General features: G+C 35.6%; 2 protein-coding genes across 2 annotated transcripts; both read left to right on the top strand.

Annotated features, from left to right (window-relative positions):
- Window positions 1-5166: 5166 nt before the first annotated feature.
- LOC142529634 (uncharacterized) lies at window positions 5167-6137 on the top strand. Its single transcript, XM_075635210.1, has 2 exons — window positions 5167-5325; window positions 5428-6137. The coding sequence occupies exons 1-2, from the start codon at window positions 5269-5271 to the stop codon at window positions 5917-5919; spliced, it is 549 nt and encodes a 182-aa protein (XP_075491325.1). The 5' UTR covers window positions 5167-5268; the 3' UTR covers window positions 5920-6137.
- Window positions 6138-16507: 10370 nt separating this feature from the next.
- LOC142529633 (uncharacterized) lies at window positions 16508-17868 on the top strand. Its single transcript, XM_075635209.1, has 2 exons — window positions 16508-16658; window positions 17070-17868. Exons 1-2 carry the CDS (start codon window positions 16602-16604, stop codon window positions 17679-17681), a joined length of 669 nt encoding a protein of 222 aa, XP_075491324.1. The 5' UTR covers window positions 16508-16601; the 3' UTR covers window positions 17682-17868.
- The last annotated feature ends 4264 nt before the right edge of the window (window positions 17869-22132 follow it).

Raw genomic sequence — 22132 nt, 5'->3', positions numbered from 1 at the left:
ATTACAGATTTTTTTTGCTCAGCTGATCTTCTCGGCCATTTATAGGCTTTGCTTACAAAGATAACGATAAATCCATTTGAATCTTTATATCCGTTGTATAGCCACGTCAACATTCTTCTGACAATCGTACAATGTAGCTTTTCTGATAAGCGGAGTTCCCACTATGTGTTTCAGTCTGCTATTGTAAAATTGTCGGTTGATAGCTACGTTCCTTAACTGATGACATGTCAAACTGATTTATCAGTTGACAAAGCCGATAGGATTAACTGATTGCTCTCAACTGAATGTAGTTTAACTGATCAGTTCCAACTGATCATTCAGTTGACTACGTAGTTTAGTTAGCTCAGTTCAGTTGCCTTAAATGCGCACTAATCTTCAGTTCGGGCAACTGTCATTTTACGATTTGTTTTAGTTCAGTTACACTAAGTCTTCTTGATTAGTTGTTCATCCTGTTCACGCACAGTTTGTCAAACTCCGAAATTAGGTTTCCAACAGTAGGATAATAGAATAAAATTGATTTGCAATATAATATGCAACACTATATTATTTATAATTTAAAATTCAAATAAGGCATCGCAAGAGACAAAAATTATACAGCGGCTGCTTTTGATAGAATTACACCATGCATTAACTATTTCAAATTATGTAAATCTCGAATTGCATGCATTGGTTGTCAAACATTTCTGATTATTGAAAGTAATACGCATGTTTATTGAGGGTAATTTAATGTATATTTGAAACTTTTTTGAATCTTTCTCTTTTAATTTTCTTGAGCTCTCTTATTTTTATTTTAATAAGGCCATTACAATATACATATGATTTTGGAAGAAAACTACTATGCATTAACTCTTTCAAATTAAGGTAATCTCGAACTAACATGTATTTGGGGTCAAACATTTATAATTGCTAAATGATAATTTAATGTCCATTTGAAAACCTTGTTTAAGTGATAACTTTTAATGCTCAACCAATTTTATAAAGAAAAACTAAATAAATTAATTAAATATTATATTTTTTTAGTACTAATTTAGGCGGGAAATTTTCTATTTTGGAAAAAACTTTGTTTCAGATATATATGGGCGAGGTTGATCTATTTTACGAATAAAGATCCGTGAGATCGTCGTACAAAATATCAACTCGAGTAAGTATCAAAGGAGCCACACAACCCACCAATTTTGGTCATGAAAGCCCGCCTTATTAGCGAAGGTATTTCCCTGCCAATCTCAATGAGTTGCTTGGCTTGGAATGCATGAAGGCTTGGGAACCGACATGCTCTCCGTGAATTAAGGCGTCTTATAGCCGAAATAAACCCACTTTTGATCTTTATTAGTGAAACTAAATTATTCGTGTCTCGATGTCGGGTGTGGACAGGTAGCCTCAACTTTAGTGGCACTTTTCTTGTGGATTGTTATCTATGGCGAGAACCTTTTAACATCATTATTAAATCGTACTCGTCAGGTCATATTGATTGCACGATTAAATTTGGATTGAATGAATTGATTCACAGGTGTTTATGACAACGCTTTAGTTTCTCTTAGGATCAAGTTGCGATGATCTATACCGACATTTGTAGAGATACATGTATGTGACCCACCATATTTTGTTGATTTCCAATAACTCGTATCAAACTTCAAAGAAGTTTGAAGACCACATTGACACCTGACAATAGATTATGAGTTTTTCCACCATAATTTCCACAAAGTACGCGTGCTCTCAGCAACAGTATACTCAAGTCTAACAACTCTAATGAAGTAATCTTTCACATATGCAATCAAATCATTCTTATCCTTAAAAAGCATATTTACAGATAGCTCTACTTTGTCTGAATTACAATAGTTGGATCGCAAATTAGAAGGTACACCAATAGAATCAGGAATTTCACACCCGAATGCTCCAAATGTATATTGTTTAATTCTTTAGTAACATGCACAATATATTATTGCGGCTTATGAAACCCCCGTACGAAGAAGTACCCTGTTAGTTATGGAAACCACCTTCGAAGAGTTGTAGAATGTATAATTCGGTTTCATGCCCCTGACATCATGGTTAATTTGCTCTGTTTCCACATACAAATTCAACATATATATATATATATATATATATATATTGCATTACAAACTCTAAAAATTCAACATATATATTGATATTGCATTATAAACTCTAAAAATTCTTCATAAACAATGTTGACATGTACTTCATTTCAAGATGATTTTTCCATGAACGCATATTTCGTTGACAATTTGATAGTAAACTTCATTGGATCGATATTTAATTTCGTACTCATAACTTGAACAAACTCCAACAAACTAATAGATCGTTATAATAGAATTGGTCTCACATGTGAGATGCTATATTCGACCTATCTGTTTGGACAATAATATCACCATCCAAATATAAGAAAACCCCGATTGTATCCATCAAACTGATTGGAGAAATTGAAAAATGAAATCGTGCGTTTAAAATTTTAGAAGAGTTGATGAAATCTGAGATAAAATGTGAAAAGAAGCTCAGTCTACATAATGAATTTGGTTCGAAATTTCAAATTTAAGTCAATCCGTGAATCGCAGAAAGTCTATAATCGTGGAAATTCGCATGCAACAGCGTTTTTGGGTTTAGAAACTCTAATAATCTTGATTTTGATGATAACAAAACTTTTTATTTTGTTTCTTATATATTTACACAAGTGTGAAGTTTTTAACTCAAGATGGAAGCTGAAACTCGAATTTATCCAAACTGAAAATCTGGCAAGCTTCGTTATTTTGATAATATCTCACAGCTCCATAATCCAAATGATCAGACACCAAGACAACGAATAGAAAATTCAATTTGGCACAATTCATATTTCATGTCAATTGAGCTAAATCGGATTTTATCTAGGCCAAACCGATAGTTGAGACCAAACCGATAGCACGAAAACAACAATCAGTTAGGCATGAGCAGTTGCGGTATTTTGGTCAGTTTGATCAGCTCGATTATTTAAATGAAACGATCCAGTATGCCTTACGAAGCTAAGACGGTGATCTACAAATCATATTGAAAAGTCAAAGTCTGAATCGGAGTGTAAAATGTTGATAAATGATGATGAATCTACTTGTTTTGCATAGGCTGAAATCAGCAAGACTGATTTCACCATAACTCATCAGTTTGGTTCAGTTGAGCAGTTGACCAATTTCAATTGAGCAGTTTCAGTTGAGCAAGTTCAGTTGAGGAGGTTCAATTTACCAGTGTAGTATAACTGAACCAGTTGACCGGACTAGAACTAATCCAGTTGAGCAGACCAAAACTGAACCAGTTGCGCAAAATTGAACCAGTTGACCAAACTGAACCGGTTGACCAGGAGCAAAAATGAATGACCAATTTAGGCTCTGGTAAATGTCCAATAAGACGAATTTGACCATTGCAATTTCAGAAACAATACAGAAACTTTCTAAAATATCATATTCTTGTATCTAACGTTTATATCATTGGTGAGGCCTATAAATACAACATCTTGAAGATCAAACAAATGCTTTTTTGGAAGGGGATTCAAAGCATTGACAATTAGCATAAAGAAATCTGCTAGTTGAGAGCACAAGCTCTTGTGTGACGATACATTTAAGATGTACACTGTAAACGATAAATCTCACACACACAATTAATCACAAATATACAAGAGAGTTGAACTTCAAGGATTAGCTGAGCGAGTCTTCAAACAAAGAAGTAAAACAATGTGTTTGTAGTTTTTTCATTTGAGACGTTAAACAATATTATGATTGTGAGATGCTGCCTGAAACCTTGAGTGCTTGGAGTTGTAATTGGGTGTTGTCTTTCTGGATCGGGTTTATGAGTTGTTAATCTCTGAACAACCATAAACAAATTCGTGTCTATTTGTTTATTAGCATTTATTTATCATTTCCATCGTTTTAAAGATGCTTTGTTGAAACATTTTATGTATTCTTCAAATATCAAAATATTGAATATTAAGTGTTTAATAAAATGTTTCAATCAAAATACTTTTACTCATTCAACTTGCATATCTTTTAAATGATTTACAAAAGTTTAATCGGTTTCTACGAATGATTATTTCGAGTTTCTTCTGCTTGGTTTACAAATCAAACTTTATTTAATTCATCGGTGTTCAATATTTCAAGATCCGAGCTATTGTAGCTCAATGATTATCCCCCGAATCGATCCTATCAAACTTCAACAACATCTCGGGGGAAGCGTTGCAGCTTTTCGCAACGTCCGCTACTATGAGCAGATTTCGATACAAAATATTATACATCCGTCATTGGTAACAGAATTTTACGATAATTTTGCGAAAAACTCTACCAGTATTTTGAAATTCCATTTAAAAAAAAAATTAATTATGAAAAAATCCCTTCGATGTACTTGATTTGAAATAGTACGTGTACAACAGACACGGCCAGTTGTTCAACTATTTGCAAATCAAAACAAATTTAATTTGGAGGGCTATCGATAGAAGAAACTGTCCTGATAATGAAAAGGCCACTTTCTAGATCACTTTATAATTTATTATTATTATTTATTTATTTATTACATTAACCTAACATTTCGAAGCTACCAGTTATTATTACATTTAAATATTCAAACAATCTTTCCAGCAGCTTCATCATTTAACGTTTTACAATATTGATCTCTGTTTGGGAGTTTCTTGCTATTTTCATCTGTCACACATGCATACATTCTTACTGCTGCAATAGTTGAGGGAAGATTTCACCTTATCTTGTGGGACACTGCCCCATGAGAAGATCAAAGGCCCAATGTTTTGTGTGAAAATTAAACATTTTGAAGATAATATAAACAAATCTTGCCATCTCGTTACTTCCAATGAATTTTTTTATATAATTTCAATTGACAAAATATGAATTTCCATATCAATCACAACGAATCTCTATAAAATCTAAAATTTGAAAAACAATAGAATTTACTTTAAAGTTACATACATACGTGGCCCTATAGACCTTCACGCAAACAAAACGAACCTAAGAATTAAAATTGAAAATTCATGAAATAAGTTTTCTAAAATATTTAAATTTTTTTTAAGAAAAGGTTTTTTAATTTAAGGAGTCTCTGATGTAGCATGGGCACGTAAGCATTTACACGCGTCTTTGAAATCAGACACTTGGCATCTTCCTACTCTCCCCCATACTATATATAAACCATTTGCCTGACTTTTGGATTCATCATTCGAATATCTTGCGAAATTGGTAATTAGAATTACGAGCTTGAGATAATTTGTCCGCGACGAAATCTTCACAGTTGAAAATGGCATCCAACGATCAGATCAACTACAAAGCCGGTGAAGCCAAGGGTCAGACTCAGGTACTCTTTTGTTCTTGATCATTTGTAGTTCTTGAATGCATTTGCTTCCGATGGCAGCTGACAGAAGTCGATTTGAACTCGACATGTTTTTTTTTTTTACAGGAGAAGGTTGGACATGGAGTCGACGCTGTGAAGGACCATACCGAGGGAGCCAAAGATAACACTGGAAACTTCTTCACCTCCGCCAAAGACAAAGCTGGTGAAACCGCCCTAGTCGGCAAGGACAAGGTGACCGGCGCTGGCCAAGCCACCTGGAACAAGGCCGGTGAAACTACCGAAGCCGCCAAGGACAAGGTGACCGGCGCAGGCCACACCACCAAGGACAAGGCCGGTGAAACTACGGAAGCCGCTAAGGACAAGGTGACCGGCGCAGGCCACACCACCAGGGACAAGGCTTCTGAGACTACAGATGCCGCCAAGGATAAGACCAGCTGTGCAGCTCACACCACTAAGGATCATGCGTCGGGAGCGGCGGAATCCGGCAAGGAATCAGCTGAATCCGGCAAGGAGAAGGGAGGCAACATCATCCAGAAAACCGCGGATGCACTGAAGAATACTTTCGGCGCGGGGGCCGACCAGAAAGCCGACCAATAAATTGAATATTGAATTCCAATATTGAATATTGTTATTTGCTTTTGTTTTTGTTTTCGTTTTGGTATGTCTGGGGTCATATGTTTCATTTGGATGTTAAATGAACATTGTAAATGAGGAAGCCTTTTCCTTTGAATTTGGTGTGCCAATTTGTGGGTGTGGCTTTCTTGTGTCTTAGTAATATGGTCTTATTAACTAATACTATTTCTATTTTGTTTTAAGTTCTTGGAAAATTTTTTATCTAACGCAATGATATGTTACTAGTTGTTGGATAGAAAGTTAGCATTTTGGTTTGCCACAAGTTTTTTGTTCTTGCGTTTTACCAGTTGACATCAATTAGACATTTATAAATTCACTAGAGGTAGAAGCTATGTCATCAGATTTTTCAATACAAAAAATATGTTCATTTGACTCATTATTCCTAGCGCATGGCATGATACCAGTGCCACAATCTCCCCAAAATTTGAGTGGAAGGGATGGCTTAAAACCAAAAAATATGTGTGCGCATTTGTTGGGTTGTACACTTACTCTTGAAAAATCCTATAATTTATCAATTCTAACAGCTCGACTAATTGGTCAAGCTGAGTCCCAAAGATGTCTCTTGACACAGTGTTCAGTAGCCAAGATAACGCTAATGCATCGACTCATTCCCACCAAGGAAAATGCTTGCCTCTTCAAAGTTCCATCAATAAATGGAATTTTGTTCTTGCTAACATTGTCCTTGCTCCAGACACCATATCAATTGACCACTGATTAAGTGCATACCTGGATTGAATGTACAATGGATCGTTAAAATTGATTTTTTCCATGAATGTAGTCCCTCGAACAGCTCACACAAGAAGCCAAAAATCAACTGCTCGCACTGGTATACTGATACTGTGAAGAAATTGGATAAGTATCTGTGAATCCAGGTGAATTATGGGGAAAAATCGTCAAAGATCAAGGCTCTACCACTGGTGAAGTTTGGTTTTCGGGTCTCTCGGGTGATGTGGGAGATACGTTTAAACAGACTAATTTGCATTGTGACAATAATATAGCCCTTCCAATTGCGACGAATCCTCTTCTTCATGAGCTTGCTAAACATATCCAGATTTACTGTCTCTGTCCGCTGTCGCTTGATTAGGGAGCAAATCAAAGATAATGAAAGGGTTTTGTTCCTTGTAAACTTACTGGAAATAATTAAAACGAGTATATCAAAATTTGGTGTTGTATTAGGCTGTTGTCAACACCAGCGCACAACATACAGCGGAAATTAACTATTGACAAACAAATATAACTTGAACAAATGAAAATTGGTTATTTAAATTATGCACAAGTGCACATATTTGTGCAATGCCTCATGGCAATAAAATTCACTAGAAAAATATGTAAATCGTTTCTTTTAAGGTACATGTAAATCGTTTTAACAAAAGAATAATAGTGAGATTAACAAAACTAAATTCATTGACATTCCAAGGAATTAAAATATGAATCAACAACACAAATCAAATCTAGATACACAAACACATCACATATTGCTTAAAACAACCGAAATCACTCTTCGATCAACACTCTGCGTCAGTGTTGTTTTTCGAATTTTGGCAATACCAATCTGCAACACTGAAAGTATGTGAATCAATCACACAAAGCATTCACACCAAAAATATTCAATCTTTGAATCCAGCAGCATCTTTGTTATTTTCAAGAAAAAACTATTTTCCACTTCTCTCTCGTTATTTCCTCTATATAGATCTTTTTCTCTTTCCTCAAAATCTTTCCATAGATACTCAAATCCTACAAACAAGGAAAATCAAGAGTTTATTAGGAATAGAACTCTATTTTAGACTCACTACAAGAAAATTAAGAATCAACAACACACATACGACAACGGTTTTAGTTAAAACCGTTGTCAAAAAACTTTTAACAACGGGAATAGAACTCTATTTTAGACTCACTACAAGAAAATTAAGAATCAACAACACACATACGACAACGGTTTTAGTTAAAACCGTTGTCAAAAAACTTTTAACAACGGTTTTAACTAAAACCGTTGTCGTAGATAATTTTTTAAGCAAAAGACAACGGTTTTTATAAAACCGTTGTCTTTTGGGGGTCAAAGACAACGGTTTTTAGGGTCAATAACAACGGTTCTGTAAAACCGTTGTCTTTGAACGTTTATGACAACGGTTTCATGAACCGTTGTCTATTAGCGTGTTTTTTTGGACAATCGACAACGGTTTTAGAAAACCGTTGTCGATTAGCGTGGGTTGATAGTAAAAGACAACGTTATTTAGCGACGGTTTAATTCAAACTGTTGCTAATATTTGCGACTGTTTGAATATAACCGTCGCAAATTCAAAAACTTGATCCCGCCTAAACTTCCCTCCTTTTTCATCCATTCACTTCAAATTAGCGACGGTTAGATTTAACCCGTCGTTAATTTGAAATTAGCGACAGTTATATTTGAACTGTCGCTAAAGTTAGCAACAGTGTCATTTACAACAGTCGCTAATTTGATATTAGCGACAGTTTTAAGAACACTGTCGCTAAAGTTAACGACGGTTTAGCTTAAACCGTTGCTAACATTAGCGACGGTCATTAACCAAACGTCGCAAATTCAAAAATTCGATCCCGCCTAAACTTCCTTCCATTTTCTTCCAGCACTCTCTATAAATACCTTCAAATTCGCTTCATTTTCTTCAATTCACTTCACAACACTTAAAATTTTCTCACTTACACGATTTTACAACTTCACAACACTTAAAATTTTTATCTCTTACACGATTTTTTTACCACTTCAAAACAATTAAAATTTTTATCTCTTACACGATTTTATCACTTCACGACACTTAAATTTTTTTATCTCTTACACGATTGTACCAATTCAAAACACAGATTTATTAAATTCTTAAATTTTTTTTTATTTTACCTAAAAAATTAGCGACAGAATTTATAAACCGTCACCAATTAGAGACGATTTTGCACATTAATACCGTCGCTACATTTAGCGACGGTAAATTTAGCGACGGCTTAAAGAACAGTCGCTAATTAGCGACGGTTTATATACACTGTCCGTCGCAAATATCTGTTGCGACGGTTGTTAAAACCGTCGCAAATTTTAGCTACGACAACGGTTTCTCATTTGCGACGGTTTTTAAAACCGTCGCAAATTGTAGCTACGACACCACTGCAAAACCGTTGTCTTTGAGCGGACCATTTAACAACATTGGCTTTAACAACAGTTTTAAAATGGCTACGACAACGGTTAAAAACCGTTGTCGTATGGCATTTTTCTTGTAGTGACTAAGATATTATATCTTAGATATATCATATAAGTTCCTAAATTGACATGTGTGGAATAAATCCCAAGAATAAAAGATTTATCTAAGAATAAGTCTTCTCATATAATCAATTTAAATTAGTCTAGAAATGCAAAATTATAATATTTTATTTTATATGAAATATAGATTAAATAGGAATAAAATATTCCTTTCAATCTCCTCCTTTTTGCATTTCTGGACAAAAACTTCCCAAAAATGATAACAGACAAGCTTGTAGTCAGTTTAGCTCCCGCTGAGTTTTAAAATGCATCTCCCCCTGAATAGAACATGTTAGTTTATGCTGGGGTTGTCAACACTGTCTCACAACACCAGACATCGAGACAAGTCAAATGAAGACAAAGAAAATAGGAGTCCATTACTTCATCATTTGAATAAGAAACATAAGAGCACATAAACTAAACAACAAGACCAGAGGAAATACTAAAAAGCAGAAAACAAGGAAAAGGAAACATAAGTAATAAATGCATGGGCCTAGTCAACTGGGTCATCAGTATCATCTACTTGAGGTGAGGTACTGGCACCAGCATCTCCAGTTGAGGTACCAACACCCTCATGTCCCATTTTTGGCTGTTTATCTCCCTTTTTTTGAGCAGAATGTACACCAACTTCGAGAAGTAGGCGATAGTCAGCAATTTGATTTTCATGATGAGCGATGACATCCTTTGCCTGTTTAATTTGCTGGAGCTCAAACTCAATTTGTGCGTGGATCTCGGCAGTAGTTAGTAAAATAAATCTTTCAGGAATGGAGGAGGATGAGGAGGCAGTGTTTCCAACATCTGGGGCAACACTAGTAGCAGACCAGGGAAGATCCACTATCCGATTCCCTTTGAAGTATGCCGGGGCAATCTTCAGTGAATCGTCTATTTCTATCAACTGATCATCAGAGTCTTTGACAAACCCTTGTGATTCCAGGAGGCCATATATCAGGGAAGGAAAGGGGAGTTTCGTGGACTTCAACCCTCCCTCTGCAAATTGTAGAATGGTGTTGAACACCAACTGACCAAAGTTGAATGGTCGACTAGTTCCAATATGGAAACAGAGTGATGGCTTGTGTTTTGGTGACCACTATAGAGTTGGTTGACGGTGTCCAATTTTGGATGGCGGTCTTTTGCTGTACCGAATAGAAAGAGGTCGTGTTTGCTGTTGCCAGCTGCTTAAGAAGGCTAGGGAACACCGTGATGAGACCCCCGGTGAGTACAGAGGTGATAGAGTCAATACTCGAGAGTTCATCTAAGTCTTCATCTTTAGGGGTGTTGTAGAATTCATTAATGGCGTATGGTGAGAAGTCATAGACAGCATCGGGTACAAAGACGCGTCCAAACTTTGCATACCTCCCATCACTAACACTGAAGGTTAGATTACAATAGAAATCCAGAACCGAACGCCTTGCATAGGGCATAACTGAGTTCACTGACGAACTCAACCTGCGGGTGTGGAAGATGGTGGTGAGGTTTTATTTCCCATATGCCTCAAAATCAATGTTACGCTGTTCGACGAACTCTCGATGAACATACAGGAACCATTGGCCCACAGCAGATTCAGAATAAAATTTAGTTGAGAAAGAGGTGCCTAGATCGTAGTCCTCAGAGTCGGTGTTGCCAACACCTGGCTCAACACCGGTCTCAATACCTTCAGCATCTGCCCCAGACTCAGCTGCTCTTTCTGAGCTAGCATCAGATCTTTCTGCTTCAGACATAGACTCAGATTCTGATGGAACCTTTTCGGATGACTCATGTTGGGCTTCACTATCTTTTTGCATCGATTCATGTCCCTTTTTTTTGTTTTTCGCAGGATGTTAAGAAAATCAGCTAGCGATTGTTCGTTTTCAGAGGAGAAAGTGGGCTCACTCGAGGCCTCCTGGGGCTCAGGCAAGTTTGGAGTGGATGATGCAGAGGGAGTTGTAGGAATTTTCTTTGCAGCACCCGAGGCACGTGGTCTTGCGACCAACTCAAAATCTTCATCATCAGAATCATCCCTTGAAGAAAAATCTGGGTCCAGAATAAATGCGGCAGTGCGAGGTTTCTTCGCATATGAGAAATCTGGGTTATACCCTGCTTGCCGCTTTGAGCGTCTTAGTATAGTTTGCTGTTGTGGGAGAAATGCCCACCAATAAGCCTCGGAATCTGGAGGATTTTCAATGTCATAAGGATTTCCCGGCTCACTGGGAGCAATTTTCTCCAGTGAGATGGACTCTGGAGTGGCCACAACCATCTGTAATGGATTATCGTTCGGAGACTCTGCAGGTGGTGTTGTTGATGGTGTTGCCTCAGAAGACCGAACACCAGGGCTTGCCGCCATTTCGCTTTGAATGTCCAACAGGTCAATTTCCATTGTCATCCATCTGTAACGAGTGAGAGCGGAATACGTGAGAATTCAATAGTTACACAGTGAAAGAGAGAGAACGAGGGTAAGGAACAATTTTGAGTAATCAGAGAGAATATGCAAGAGTAATTTCATGGGTTCAATTGATAAAGATGAATATGATGCTCTTCCTCCAACGGTGAAATTTCGTTCAAGAAACGTCGCATAGTAACGATAAAGAAAAACGTAATCTAAGCAATTTCAGAACAACCCTTCCCAGCCCCAACGGTAACATTTCAAAAATTTTCCCGCAACTCTAATCACAATTTTACCCCTAAATCAAACGGTAACTAGGATTCAAACCTGTGTAACAACATTTCCATAGAGTTATCCAATTAAAACCCACAACGATTACACCCCATGGACACAAGAAGTCACTTACCTTTAAAGAAATGGGTAATCAAGTTTTCATCAACTGTTATATATCAGACACCGATAACCCGCTGTTTACGATGGATTCATGCAACAATTAATAAATATCCATGTTCTAATTATGCCTCGGATAAGATGAAAGATCAAAATATCAGGCAATGTGTAGAATATACTGTATTGGCACTTGGTGTTGGCAACACCCTAGTGCAAACCGCAGGTTGTGAGACAATCCTTTCATGAAAATGATTTGACTAAGACATGGTAGCTCCCACACTAAAGGAACGATCTTCAAGGGACTCCTCCAGGTAGTTTTTTTCATTTTCTTCTAAACTGAGACAATTAAATTTTTTTTTTCTGGTTTTCACCATAAATAGACTCAAGTTCCTCAAATCACTTTTTTCTGTATTGGACATATTCAAGAAATTCTTGAAATTCCATACTTGTTTGATGATTGAGATTGAGGTTGATAAAAAAAATATTTACACAACTTGATTGGAAGATTTGACTCAGTCAGGATGCACACTTAGGAGACTGCCACCGTAGTACCCATAAAACAATAAAATAGGATGACTATGAATATGCCGTATGTCTATTATCCTAAAAGTGGTCATGCATAAATGGTGTTGCCACCGGTGTTGTCAACACCAATGACAACACGAATATATGATTATTGTACGCACATACTCAGAGATTTCCGTAAATTGGAGAATCTCTCAAAGAGCAAAGGTTTCGTGAATATATCCGCAAGTTGGTTTTTAGTCCTAACAAATTTAGTCGAATTAGGCCTTTTTCAACAAAATCTCGAATGAAATACTGTCTTATGTCTATGTGTTTTGTTCGAGAGTGTTGAACAAGATTCTTGGAAATGTCTATAGCACTCAAATTGTCACAATATACAATCATTGCATCACTATGAAAATCATAATCCTCTATCATTTGATTCATCCACACAAGTTGTGAGCAGCAACTAGCAGCTGCCACATATTCAGATTCAGCAGTTGATAAGGATACACAATTTTGTTTTTTTACTAGACCATGATCACTACAAGAAAATACAAATTCAACAACACATCAAAGACAACGGTTTTTATTAAAACCGTTGTGTTTTTTCTTTTAACAACGGTTTCAACAAAAACCGTTGTCTATGTGAGTGTCTGTCAAGGGTCAAAGAAAACGGTTTGTGTAACTGTTGTCTTTCAGCTGGTTTTTGTAGAACTACGACAACGGTTTTTTAAAACGTTGTCGTTTTTTAATGTTTTGTTTGGTTAACGACACCGGTATTTGAAAAATCGTTGTCCTTGTTCTAAATTTTTTTTAAAAAATCGGCAAATATAGCGACGGTTTAAAACAAAACAGTCGCTATATGTTGTGACGGTTTCAAATAAACATCGTCGCAATTTTAAATTAGCGACAGTTAATTTAAAACTTGCGACAGTTGAATAAAACTGTCGCTAATAGCAACAGTTTAATAAAATCCGTCGCTACTAGCAACAGTTTGAGCCACAACCGTCGCTAATAGCGACGGTTTAAACAAAAACCGTCGTAAATTGTGTATAAATATCCGCGTCCTTGGTCATATCTTCAAACAATAAGTTTTTCTCTCTTCCACAAAATTTTTCTGTCTTCCAAAAAATTATTTTGCTTCAATTCTAAGTGTTAAGATTATAAACATTATGAGTTTAGTAAGATTTTAAATTTTTTTGTTATAATTATTAAATTATAAAAGTATTTTTTTATTTTACGTAAAATAATAGCGACGGAAATCAAATTAAAAAATTGTTGCTAATTAGCGACATAAATCATATGCAAACATCGTCGCTAATTAAAAATCATATGAAAATCGTCGCTAATTAGCGACGGGTTTAAAAAAAACGTCGCTAAAAAAAGCAATATTTAGTTTAACAACGATTTTTCAATGCTACCACAACGGTTTTTCACCGTCGACTTTAGACGTGTACGACAATGGTTTTACACCGTTGTCTTTAAACGCATCCTTTAACCACAGGGCCTTTAACAACGGTTTTACAAGACCTACGACAACGGTTTTTCACCGTCGTCTTTAGACGTCTACAACAAAGGTTAAAAACCGTTGTCTTTGAGCCCACCCTTTAACCACATGGCCTTTAACAACAGTTTTATTTGACCTACGACAACGGTTTTTAACCATTGTCTTTTGCCTTTTTTTGTAGTGGATACAAGGTTATTGCCTAGATAAAAGCACTCACCCGATGTGCTTTTCTTATCATCTAGGTCACCGGCCCAGTCAGCATTTGAAAAACCTACCAGATTTGTGTATGTGTCTTGTGTGTACCACAATCTTAATTCAAGTATACCAGTAATGTATCTAAGTATACGTTTCACGGCTTTTAGGTGTGATATTTTTGGATTTGCTTGATACCTAGCACATAAACACACACTGAACATGATATCGAGGCGAGTAGCAGTTAAGTACAACAGACTACCAATGATGTTGCGGTACATGGTGTTGTCAACACCATCGGCAACATCGTCTTTAAACAGTTTTTCACTTGACCACATGGGAGTTTTCATATGCTTAGAATTTTCATTTGAGAACATTTTAACCAAATTCTTAGAATACTTGAATTGACATAGAAATATACCATCATGCAATTGTTTTACCTGTAATCCAAGAAAGAAATTCAACTCTCATACCATGCTCATTTCGAATTGCGATGACATGCACTAAAAAAAGTTATCAACAAGTTTTTGAGATGAAGCACCGAAAATAATGTCATCCACATAAACTTGGCAAATCAAAATGTCATGCTTCAATTTTTGAATAAAGAGGGTTTTATCAACCTCACCTCGTTTGAAGCCCAAGTTGATCAAGTAATCAGCCATCCTACTGTCCATGCTCGTGAAGCCTGTTTCAGTCCATATATAGAGCCTTCTTCAACTTGCAGACATGGTGCATGTGATAAGGATCTTCAAATCCTTTCGATTGACTGGCATATGCTTCCTCATTCAGAATTTCATTCAAGAAGGCACTCTTTACATCCATTTGATACAATATGATACGCATATGGCATCCAACAGTAAGCAACAGTCGGACTGACTCAATTCGAGCTACATGAGCGAAGATTTCATCAAAATCCACCCCCTCAACATGCGTCTACCCTTGAGCTACCAACCGAGCCTTGTTTCGAATAATATTACAAGATTCATCTGTTTTATTTTTAAAAATCCATTTTGTTCCAATAACATTGGTATTTAAGGGTCGAGGCACTGAATCCCATGCATCATTGCGCACAAATTGTTCAAATTCTTCATGCATTGCATTTACCCAGAATTCATCTTTTAGTGCATCAATAATATTATTGGGTTCAATTTGAGACACGAAACGAGAGTGACTAACCTGTGAAAATGTCGAACTCATACAGACCAGTCCAATTATCATTTTGCAATAGTCCACTTTTTCTTTCTTTCTTATTTGAACTTTATCATATACCTAACCAATGATCCGTGAAGATGGATGATTTTTCTGAATCTTACTTGAAATATCCTTCCTTTCACAATTAGTCCCATCATCATTGTCCTCAATCTGTACAATTTCTGTTGGTGTTGGGGTGGGTTACTTCATGTTAGTTACTATAAAAATTGTCTTGCATAGGGTCTTGTCCAATCTGTTATATCTAATAGCGATAGGATAAATTATTTATTTCACATCTAAAATGTTCACTCTTATTTTAGCCAGCAACAACAAAATATTCGACATCACGCCAACTGTTCTCATTATCTTGTTAGCTATCCGATTATGTCCAAATAAAATATTTGGAAAAAAAAATTGTAATGGTAATATTATAATAACTAATAATAATGCTAGTATTCGATTAATATTGGACTAAAAAAATATACATATAAATATTTTTTAGTAAGATCGATTTTTAAATTAACTAAAGGATCGAAAATGCATTAACTTTAATTTTTGTGGTATGCTCAGTTTAAAGGCAAAAATTTGTATGAGACAAGTCTCACGAGTCGTGTTTTGTGAAACAGATCTCTTATTTAGATCATCAATGAAAAAATCTTACTTTTTATGCTATGAGTATTACTTTTTGTTTTGAATATCGGTAGGGTTGACCCGTCTCACAGATAAAAATTCGTGAGACGATCTCACGATAAACCTACTCCATTTTTTAAAACAAAATAAGGTGGTGTTGATGTTCCAGAATTTATGTAAATCGCTAGTTCCAAAGTTCTAACTGAAGTTTTTTTAATTTCAACCGGCGAAATATGATTTTAAAATTTAAACCACAACGAATCTCTGTAAAAATAAAATAATAAAAATATATAGTCAATGACGTAACATACGTCGGTACGTGGCCCTATGGATCTTTACACAAACAAATAAACCTATCGTAATAAAAAAATAAAAAATTTGACCAGCCTTGTGTTGTTGCATGGGCACGTAGCACTACACGTGTCTTGAGAATGAGACACTTGGCGTCTTCCTAACCTCCCCCGAACTCTATATAAACCATTTGCCAAACCTTGGTTGTTCATTCAAACATTTTACGGTGTGAATTATTCAGTACTTCGCGAAGATAACTTCGTATCATTCGAGATCAGATCTTGAGATTATTTGTTCGTGGAAAAAATTCGCAGTTGAAAATGGCATCCAACGATCAGATCAACTACAAAGCCGGTGAAGCCAAGGGTCAGGCTCAGGTACTCTCTTGTTCTTGAATCATTTTTAGTTCTTGAATGCATTTCCTTCCAAGTCACATTTTAGCCTACCTGGTTGTTTTTATATATATATACACATCAAGTTTAGCATGAGCCCACAGCTTCTTAACTCATGAGAGAAGAGTTCACGACTTAGAAAAAAAGCAATCAAGCAAAATCTAATGAAAATACTAGCGGGAAATGGAAGAAATGTTATCGAAAATTTCGAATCACAGTAGTTTCAGAGCAAAGATATTGAAAATCTTGCTGATTACAAGTTTTTTAGACTTTAGTGAACATGCATCATATTTTTTATTTTAACTTGTATGTATTATTTTGTTGTTCATCAAACTCTTTTTAGCCTGGTGGATATAAAATTCTGATTCCGCCATTTTACCACATGTGCTTTTGCAGGAGAAGATTGGACATGGAGTCGACGCTGTGAAGGACAATGCCGAGGGAGCCAAAGATAACACTGGAAACTACTTCACCACCGCCAAAGACAAGGCTTTTGAGACCGCGCAAGCTGCCATGGACAAGGTGACCGGCGCAGGCCAAGCTACCTGGGACAAGGCCGGTGAAACTACGCTAGCCGCCAAGGACAAGGTGACCGGCGCAGGCCAAGCCACCTGGGACAAGGCCGGTGAAACTACGGAAGCCGCCAAGGACAAGGTGACCGGCGCAGGCCAAACCACCAGGGACAAGGCCTGTGAAACAACGGAAGCCGCCAAGGACAAGGTGACCGGCGCAGGCCAAGCCACCAGGGACAAGACAAGTGAAACTACAGAAGCCACCAAAAACAAGGTGAGCGGCGCAGGCCAAGCCACCAGGGACAAGGCTTCCGAGACCACAGATTACGCCAAGGATAAGACCAGCGGAGCAGCTCATGCCACCAGGGATCGAACGTCGGAAGCGGCTGAATCCGGCAAGGAATCAGCCGAAGCCGGAAAGGAGAAGGGCGGCAACATCATTCAGAAAACCGCGGATGCATTGAAGAATACTTTCGGCATGGGGGGCGACCAGTAAATTGAATATTGTTATTCGCATGTTTCAGATTTGGATATTAATGAATATTGCAAACGAGGAAGCCTTTTTCCTTTGAATTTGGTATACCAATTCCACGGAGGGTATGGCTTTCCTTGTCTCTTTGTAATTTGGTCCAATTCAATAATACTATTTCTATTTCGCTATAATAATAAATTCTTGGGATAAATCCCTTTTTGCTGCTAAGTTAATATAAATTGTTACAATATAAGAAACATTGCTGTTAATATAAATTGTTACTACATAAGAAACAGTTCATTAATAAATCTGTCAAATTTACGTAAAAAATTATAATCACAAATCAAAATAGAAAGTGCAACTCCACTATAGATGAGTATATTACTATTATTCTCTTTCAATTGAATTGAGTTGGTACATCTGGTTGATAGTTTACGGATAAGTCAATCATACTCGTGAAAAAAATAAAATTGACCTATGGGAGTAGAGGATATATTTAATATATAATTAAAGTGCAAAACCATAAATTTAGATAAAAACTTATATGGCCTAGTGGTTAATTTCTGCTCACTCAATTGAGAGGGTTCAAGTTTGAATCTCGACCAATTAATGCATTTGTATTTGAGTTCTAAGTCCAGGTGGAATTCATATAAAAAAAAATCAAGATCTTCAATAAATTACATGTCATCACATCCGTTGACAATGTATTTTAGACCAAAAATGTGTTTCTCACACTTTTAAATCTTAACTTCCTAGGTTTCATGTGCAATCAAATCAATTTTAATATCAATGTGATAATAAATTCCTTTTTTACGTCTAAAATGTTCTTTTGATTATAATATTTAGGGAGAAAAATATTTTTGTCTCGTATATTTTTCAGTTTTGGTCATATTATCAATCAATTTATGATTTTAATCTACTTAACTTGTATTTTTTTTTTCAATTTTAGTCATTTTTAATCAGAGTGTTGATGTAGAATCGAGCATCTGGGCCATTCGGTACAGTGCATTGATCATCAAGTACCGAATTTATTTCGAAATCTAATTCACATCCAGAGACCATTCCAAGAAGCTTTTCTGGAAAAACGTCTGAAAATTTTTGTATTACTGGATTATCTTCCAACTTCAGCTCATCTCCATCTCTTGCTAGGTAAACTTCTTCTCCCGATATTATGGCTTTCCAAGTCTGCAAAACAAAAAAATGTATTTTTGTTCCTTGGCACCGCTATGGTACCTGATTTCTTCTTGGTTCGGGGTTCAGAGTTTGACATTTTTACTCTGGCCATCTACTATTCCTCTTAGATAATCAGTTTACCCCTAGTATGGCGTCGAAATCTACCGAAGTGAGTTGAATCAAGTCGGCATTGAATATATGCGAATTGATACTAATTTTATCTTATCTTGAAATTATCCCAATTACTATATCAAAACTTAAAACTCAAATAAAATATTGAAACTTAACTCAATATCGATCTACATTTTATTGACTTAAAACCCAAAAATTATAACCTAGTCGTTACCTCAAAAAATTATTCTTTTACTAAATCTTACTTTCGTTAAGACCATGAGCTTATCACGTTCTAACACAAAAGAGATCATTGAATGTCATTCTCTTTGAATCATTCTTAGTACCACAAAAGTCAAAACTTATTGTACTATAATTTTCTTGATTTCCACCAATATCTCAGAACTTATTTTATTTACGTAAGATCACAGCCTACTTGTTAACTCAAAATAATATAAATTCCTTAACCTGATGATATTGTCTCACAAGATATTCCAAGGTCCTATATATTTAAAGTTAGCGCTTAACATTCTTAATAACCCAAACATATTGCTCACACAGTTAACTATCGACACAAACTCAACTTCTATATTGAAATACCCAAAATTTATTATATACTTCTTATATCAGATTTTCGCATGCTAGTTTTTCATAAATAATTTATCATCCCGAGTCAAATCTTTCATCTTAAGTCAAAAGCTTAACTCAACTAATCTCTGATAGGTATATTCCCAAAAATATAGACAAATACTAATTTTCCCCATAATACAATTCCATAAAATTTCGACAAATAGTTCAATAAACACGTTGAACGGGATTTTTCGAGAAAGTTTCCAATAGTAGAAAGTTTGAACATTGAGCCATGGATAGAAAGAATACGTCAAGAGGATTCTAGAACAGTTGATGGAATTAAATTTTGAGTTTCCTACGAAAAGTTATGAGTTCTACGAAACTTTCCTAAAATAGCGAAAACGCGATTTCGGAAGTCTAAACGAAGGATTTTCACGTTTTTGGACTATGCCTCACATTCACAACAAAGTTGTGAATATTACTGGTTGGGCCGTTCCGGAGGGAACTGCATTGGCCGATTTTAAAAATTCCATCGAAAATTTTTAACGAACAATTTCCTTCCCCAACCGGATTATAAACCTGGCTGCTCTGATACCACTTAAATGTCACACCCCGAGACCGGGGTTAGTCGACACCGGCATTGGCTCACAATCACATAATTGCAAAACAAGGAGCCTCGTAGTAAATCGCAATAACCAGTCTTTTCATAACAAGTAATCGTCTTTACAATGCGATGAAAATAAAATGCGGAAGCGAAATACATGATAATAAAATTAAAAGACGGAATAAATTCGACTGGTCTCGAATTTGATTGGCTTCATCACCATCCCCAAAAGTAATCTTGCTCTTCATTCTCGATTTGTTCCTCATTCTTATCTGGGTGGGAATGTAAGGGTGAGTATTTTAGGAAATACTCAGTAAATGGGGGCCGATCGTGCATAAAAAATATCAAGGATATACATACGAATAAATTATCGAAACCTCAATATTAAGCATGTTGAATCAAGTACTAACACAAATACGAATATAGCACTGAAAATCATCTCATTTTCTATGGTTTTTACTGATCAGTCCCCTATATGTTACTCCTCTAAGGGGCGAGGCCAAAGGAACGGTTATTATAACCCACCGCATCAGAGCCTAAACAAAGCATATCAAAGTTCGGAATTTCCTTTACCATTTCTAAATCAAATCATTACAGTGCATATCAAATAATTCAAACATGCTTTCAAATATTATAACTGATATTGAACAACGAATAATTCCGGAGATTTCAAACCAAATGAAATGAATATATCATGCCGATCGAATTTTCAAAGTCATATTTAATTTATTTTTGAAATATATCATGCTCACTTAAAAAGAAAATAAGTGTGTCATTTTATATAATAATATCAAAAACCCACTTACAAGAACAAGTGTGGCAAACAAAAACTCACTTACGGAAGAATATATACATAACAAAAGCACACTTACAAAGAACAAGTGTGCAAATTATAATATAGCAAAAACACACTTATGAAGGACAAGTGTGTCAATTATAATATAGCAAAAATCCACTTACAGTGTTTTGAATGCTAAAGAAAAACTTGGATGGTGTTGCACTGGGTATTCGAATTTTATTCCCGGTCCGGATTGCGGCAGGGCTTCGCTACTTGAGGATGAAAGCTTCGAAAATATGGAGGATACTAGAGAGAATTTCGAAATTCTAAGGTGTGAATTTTGAGTTATGGGACCTCCTATTTATAGGCGCATGATAAAATCCTATCATAATTAGATTGATACACCTTCCCTATTTACGGGATAATCTTTCCATATACGTAAGATTATTATTCCCTAATTAAAACATTTCCAAAATTCAAATTTATGGCTTCTGGACTGGATGGATGAACGTAGACTGCTTTGTTGTACAGGTTCGTTACGTATCTGGACTGTATTGCAAATTTGTTAGCTTCTTTATCGAGAAAACTTCCTTATATGCGATATATTCTTTCCAATTAGGTGGATATCCAGCTTTAATTTACTGTGTATCTTGCACTAGATTTCGATTTTCATGTATTTATTGGCTTGGAAGATTTTCTGCATACCATATATTATTTATATTTTCGAATTTATTATAACTCGAAAATAACTTCTTATACATTACTATATTTCATTAAATAATTACCTGCCAAAAAATTTGGGTTCTCACATCTGGGGCCTTTTCCCTCGCAACATCCTCACAAAATCATATATCCTTTTGTCACAGTCAATTAACATTACTCAAAACATTTTTCATTTTCTTTTACAAGCATAAAATATCACGACTTTCCAAAAATAGTATTTTAAACTGTATAAATTGCACAGCTTTACCATATATCATAAAATATAAATTTTTCATTAAAATCATCATTTTAAATCATAAATTATCATTTAACATGCGTTATGATCCTTCGGGACGCTGTCAAGCTTTTACGTATTTTCCAAATGTAAAATTATTATTTTGCTCCTAGACGTAAAAATTCTCGATTTTTATCTTTCTCTTGCTTTTAATGACATGAGTTTATTCCAAATAATTAGTAATAGTTAAATATAATTTTTTCACAATTTTATTTGGCTTAATTCGAGACTTTTCAATTAAT

Source organism: Primulina tabacum, chromosome 16 (genome assembly GCF_025594145.1).
Source record: "Primulina tabacum isolate GXHZ01 chromosome 16, ASM2559414v2, whole genome shotgun sequence".
Lineage (NCBI taxonomy): Eukaryota > Viridiplantae > Streptophyta > Magnoliopsida > Lamiales > Gesneriaceae > Primulina > Primulina tabacum.
This window is presented reverse-complemented; position numbering and strand designations above follow the sequence as displayed.

What these genes read in the sequence shown, in the direction of transcription:
- LOC142529634 (XM_075635210.1), top strand. Translation starts at nt 5,269, where the DNA reads ATGGCATCCAACGATCAGATCAACTACAAAGCCGGTGAAGCCAAGGGT. An exon ending in AAGCCAAGGGTCAGACTCAG is followed by an intron (nt 5,326 to 5,427) that starts GTACTCTTTTGT and finishes TTTTTTTTACAG; the next exon opens with GAGAAGGTTGGACATGGAGT.
- LOC142529633 (XM_075635209.1), top strand. Translation starts at nt 16,602, where the DNA reads ATGGCATCCAACGATCAGATCAACTACAAAGCCGGTGAAGCCAAGGGT. An exon ending in AAGCCAAGGGTCAGGCTCAG is followed by an intron (nt 16,659 to 17,069) that starts GTACTCTCTTGT and finishes GTGCTTTTGCAG; the next exon opens with GAGAAGATTGGACATGGAGT.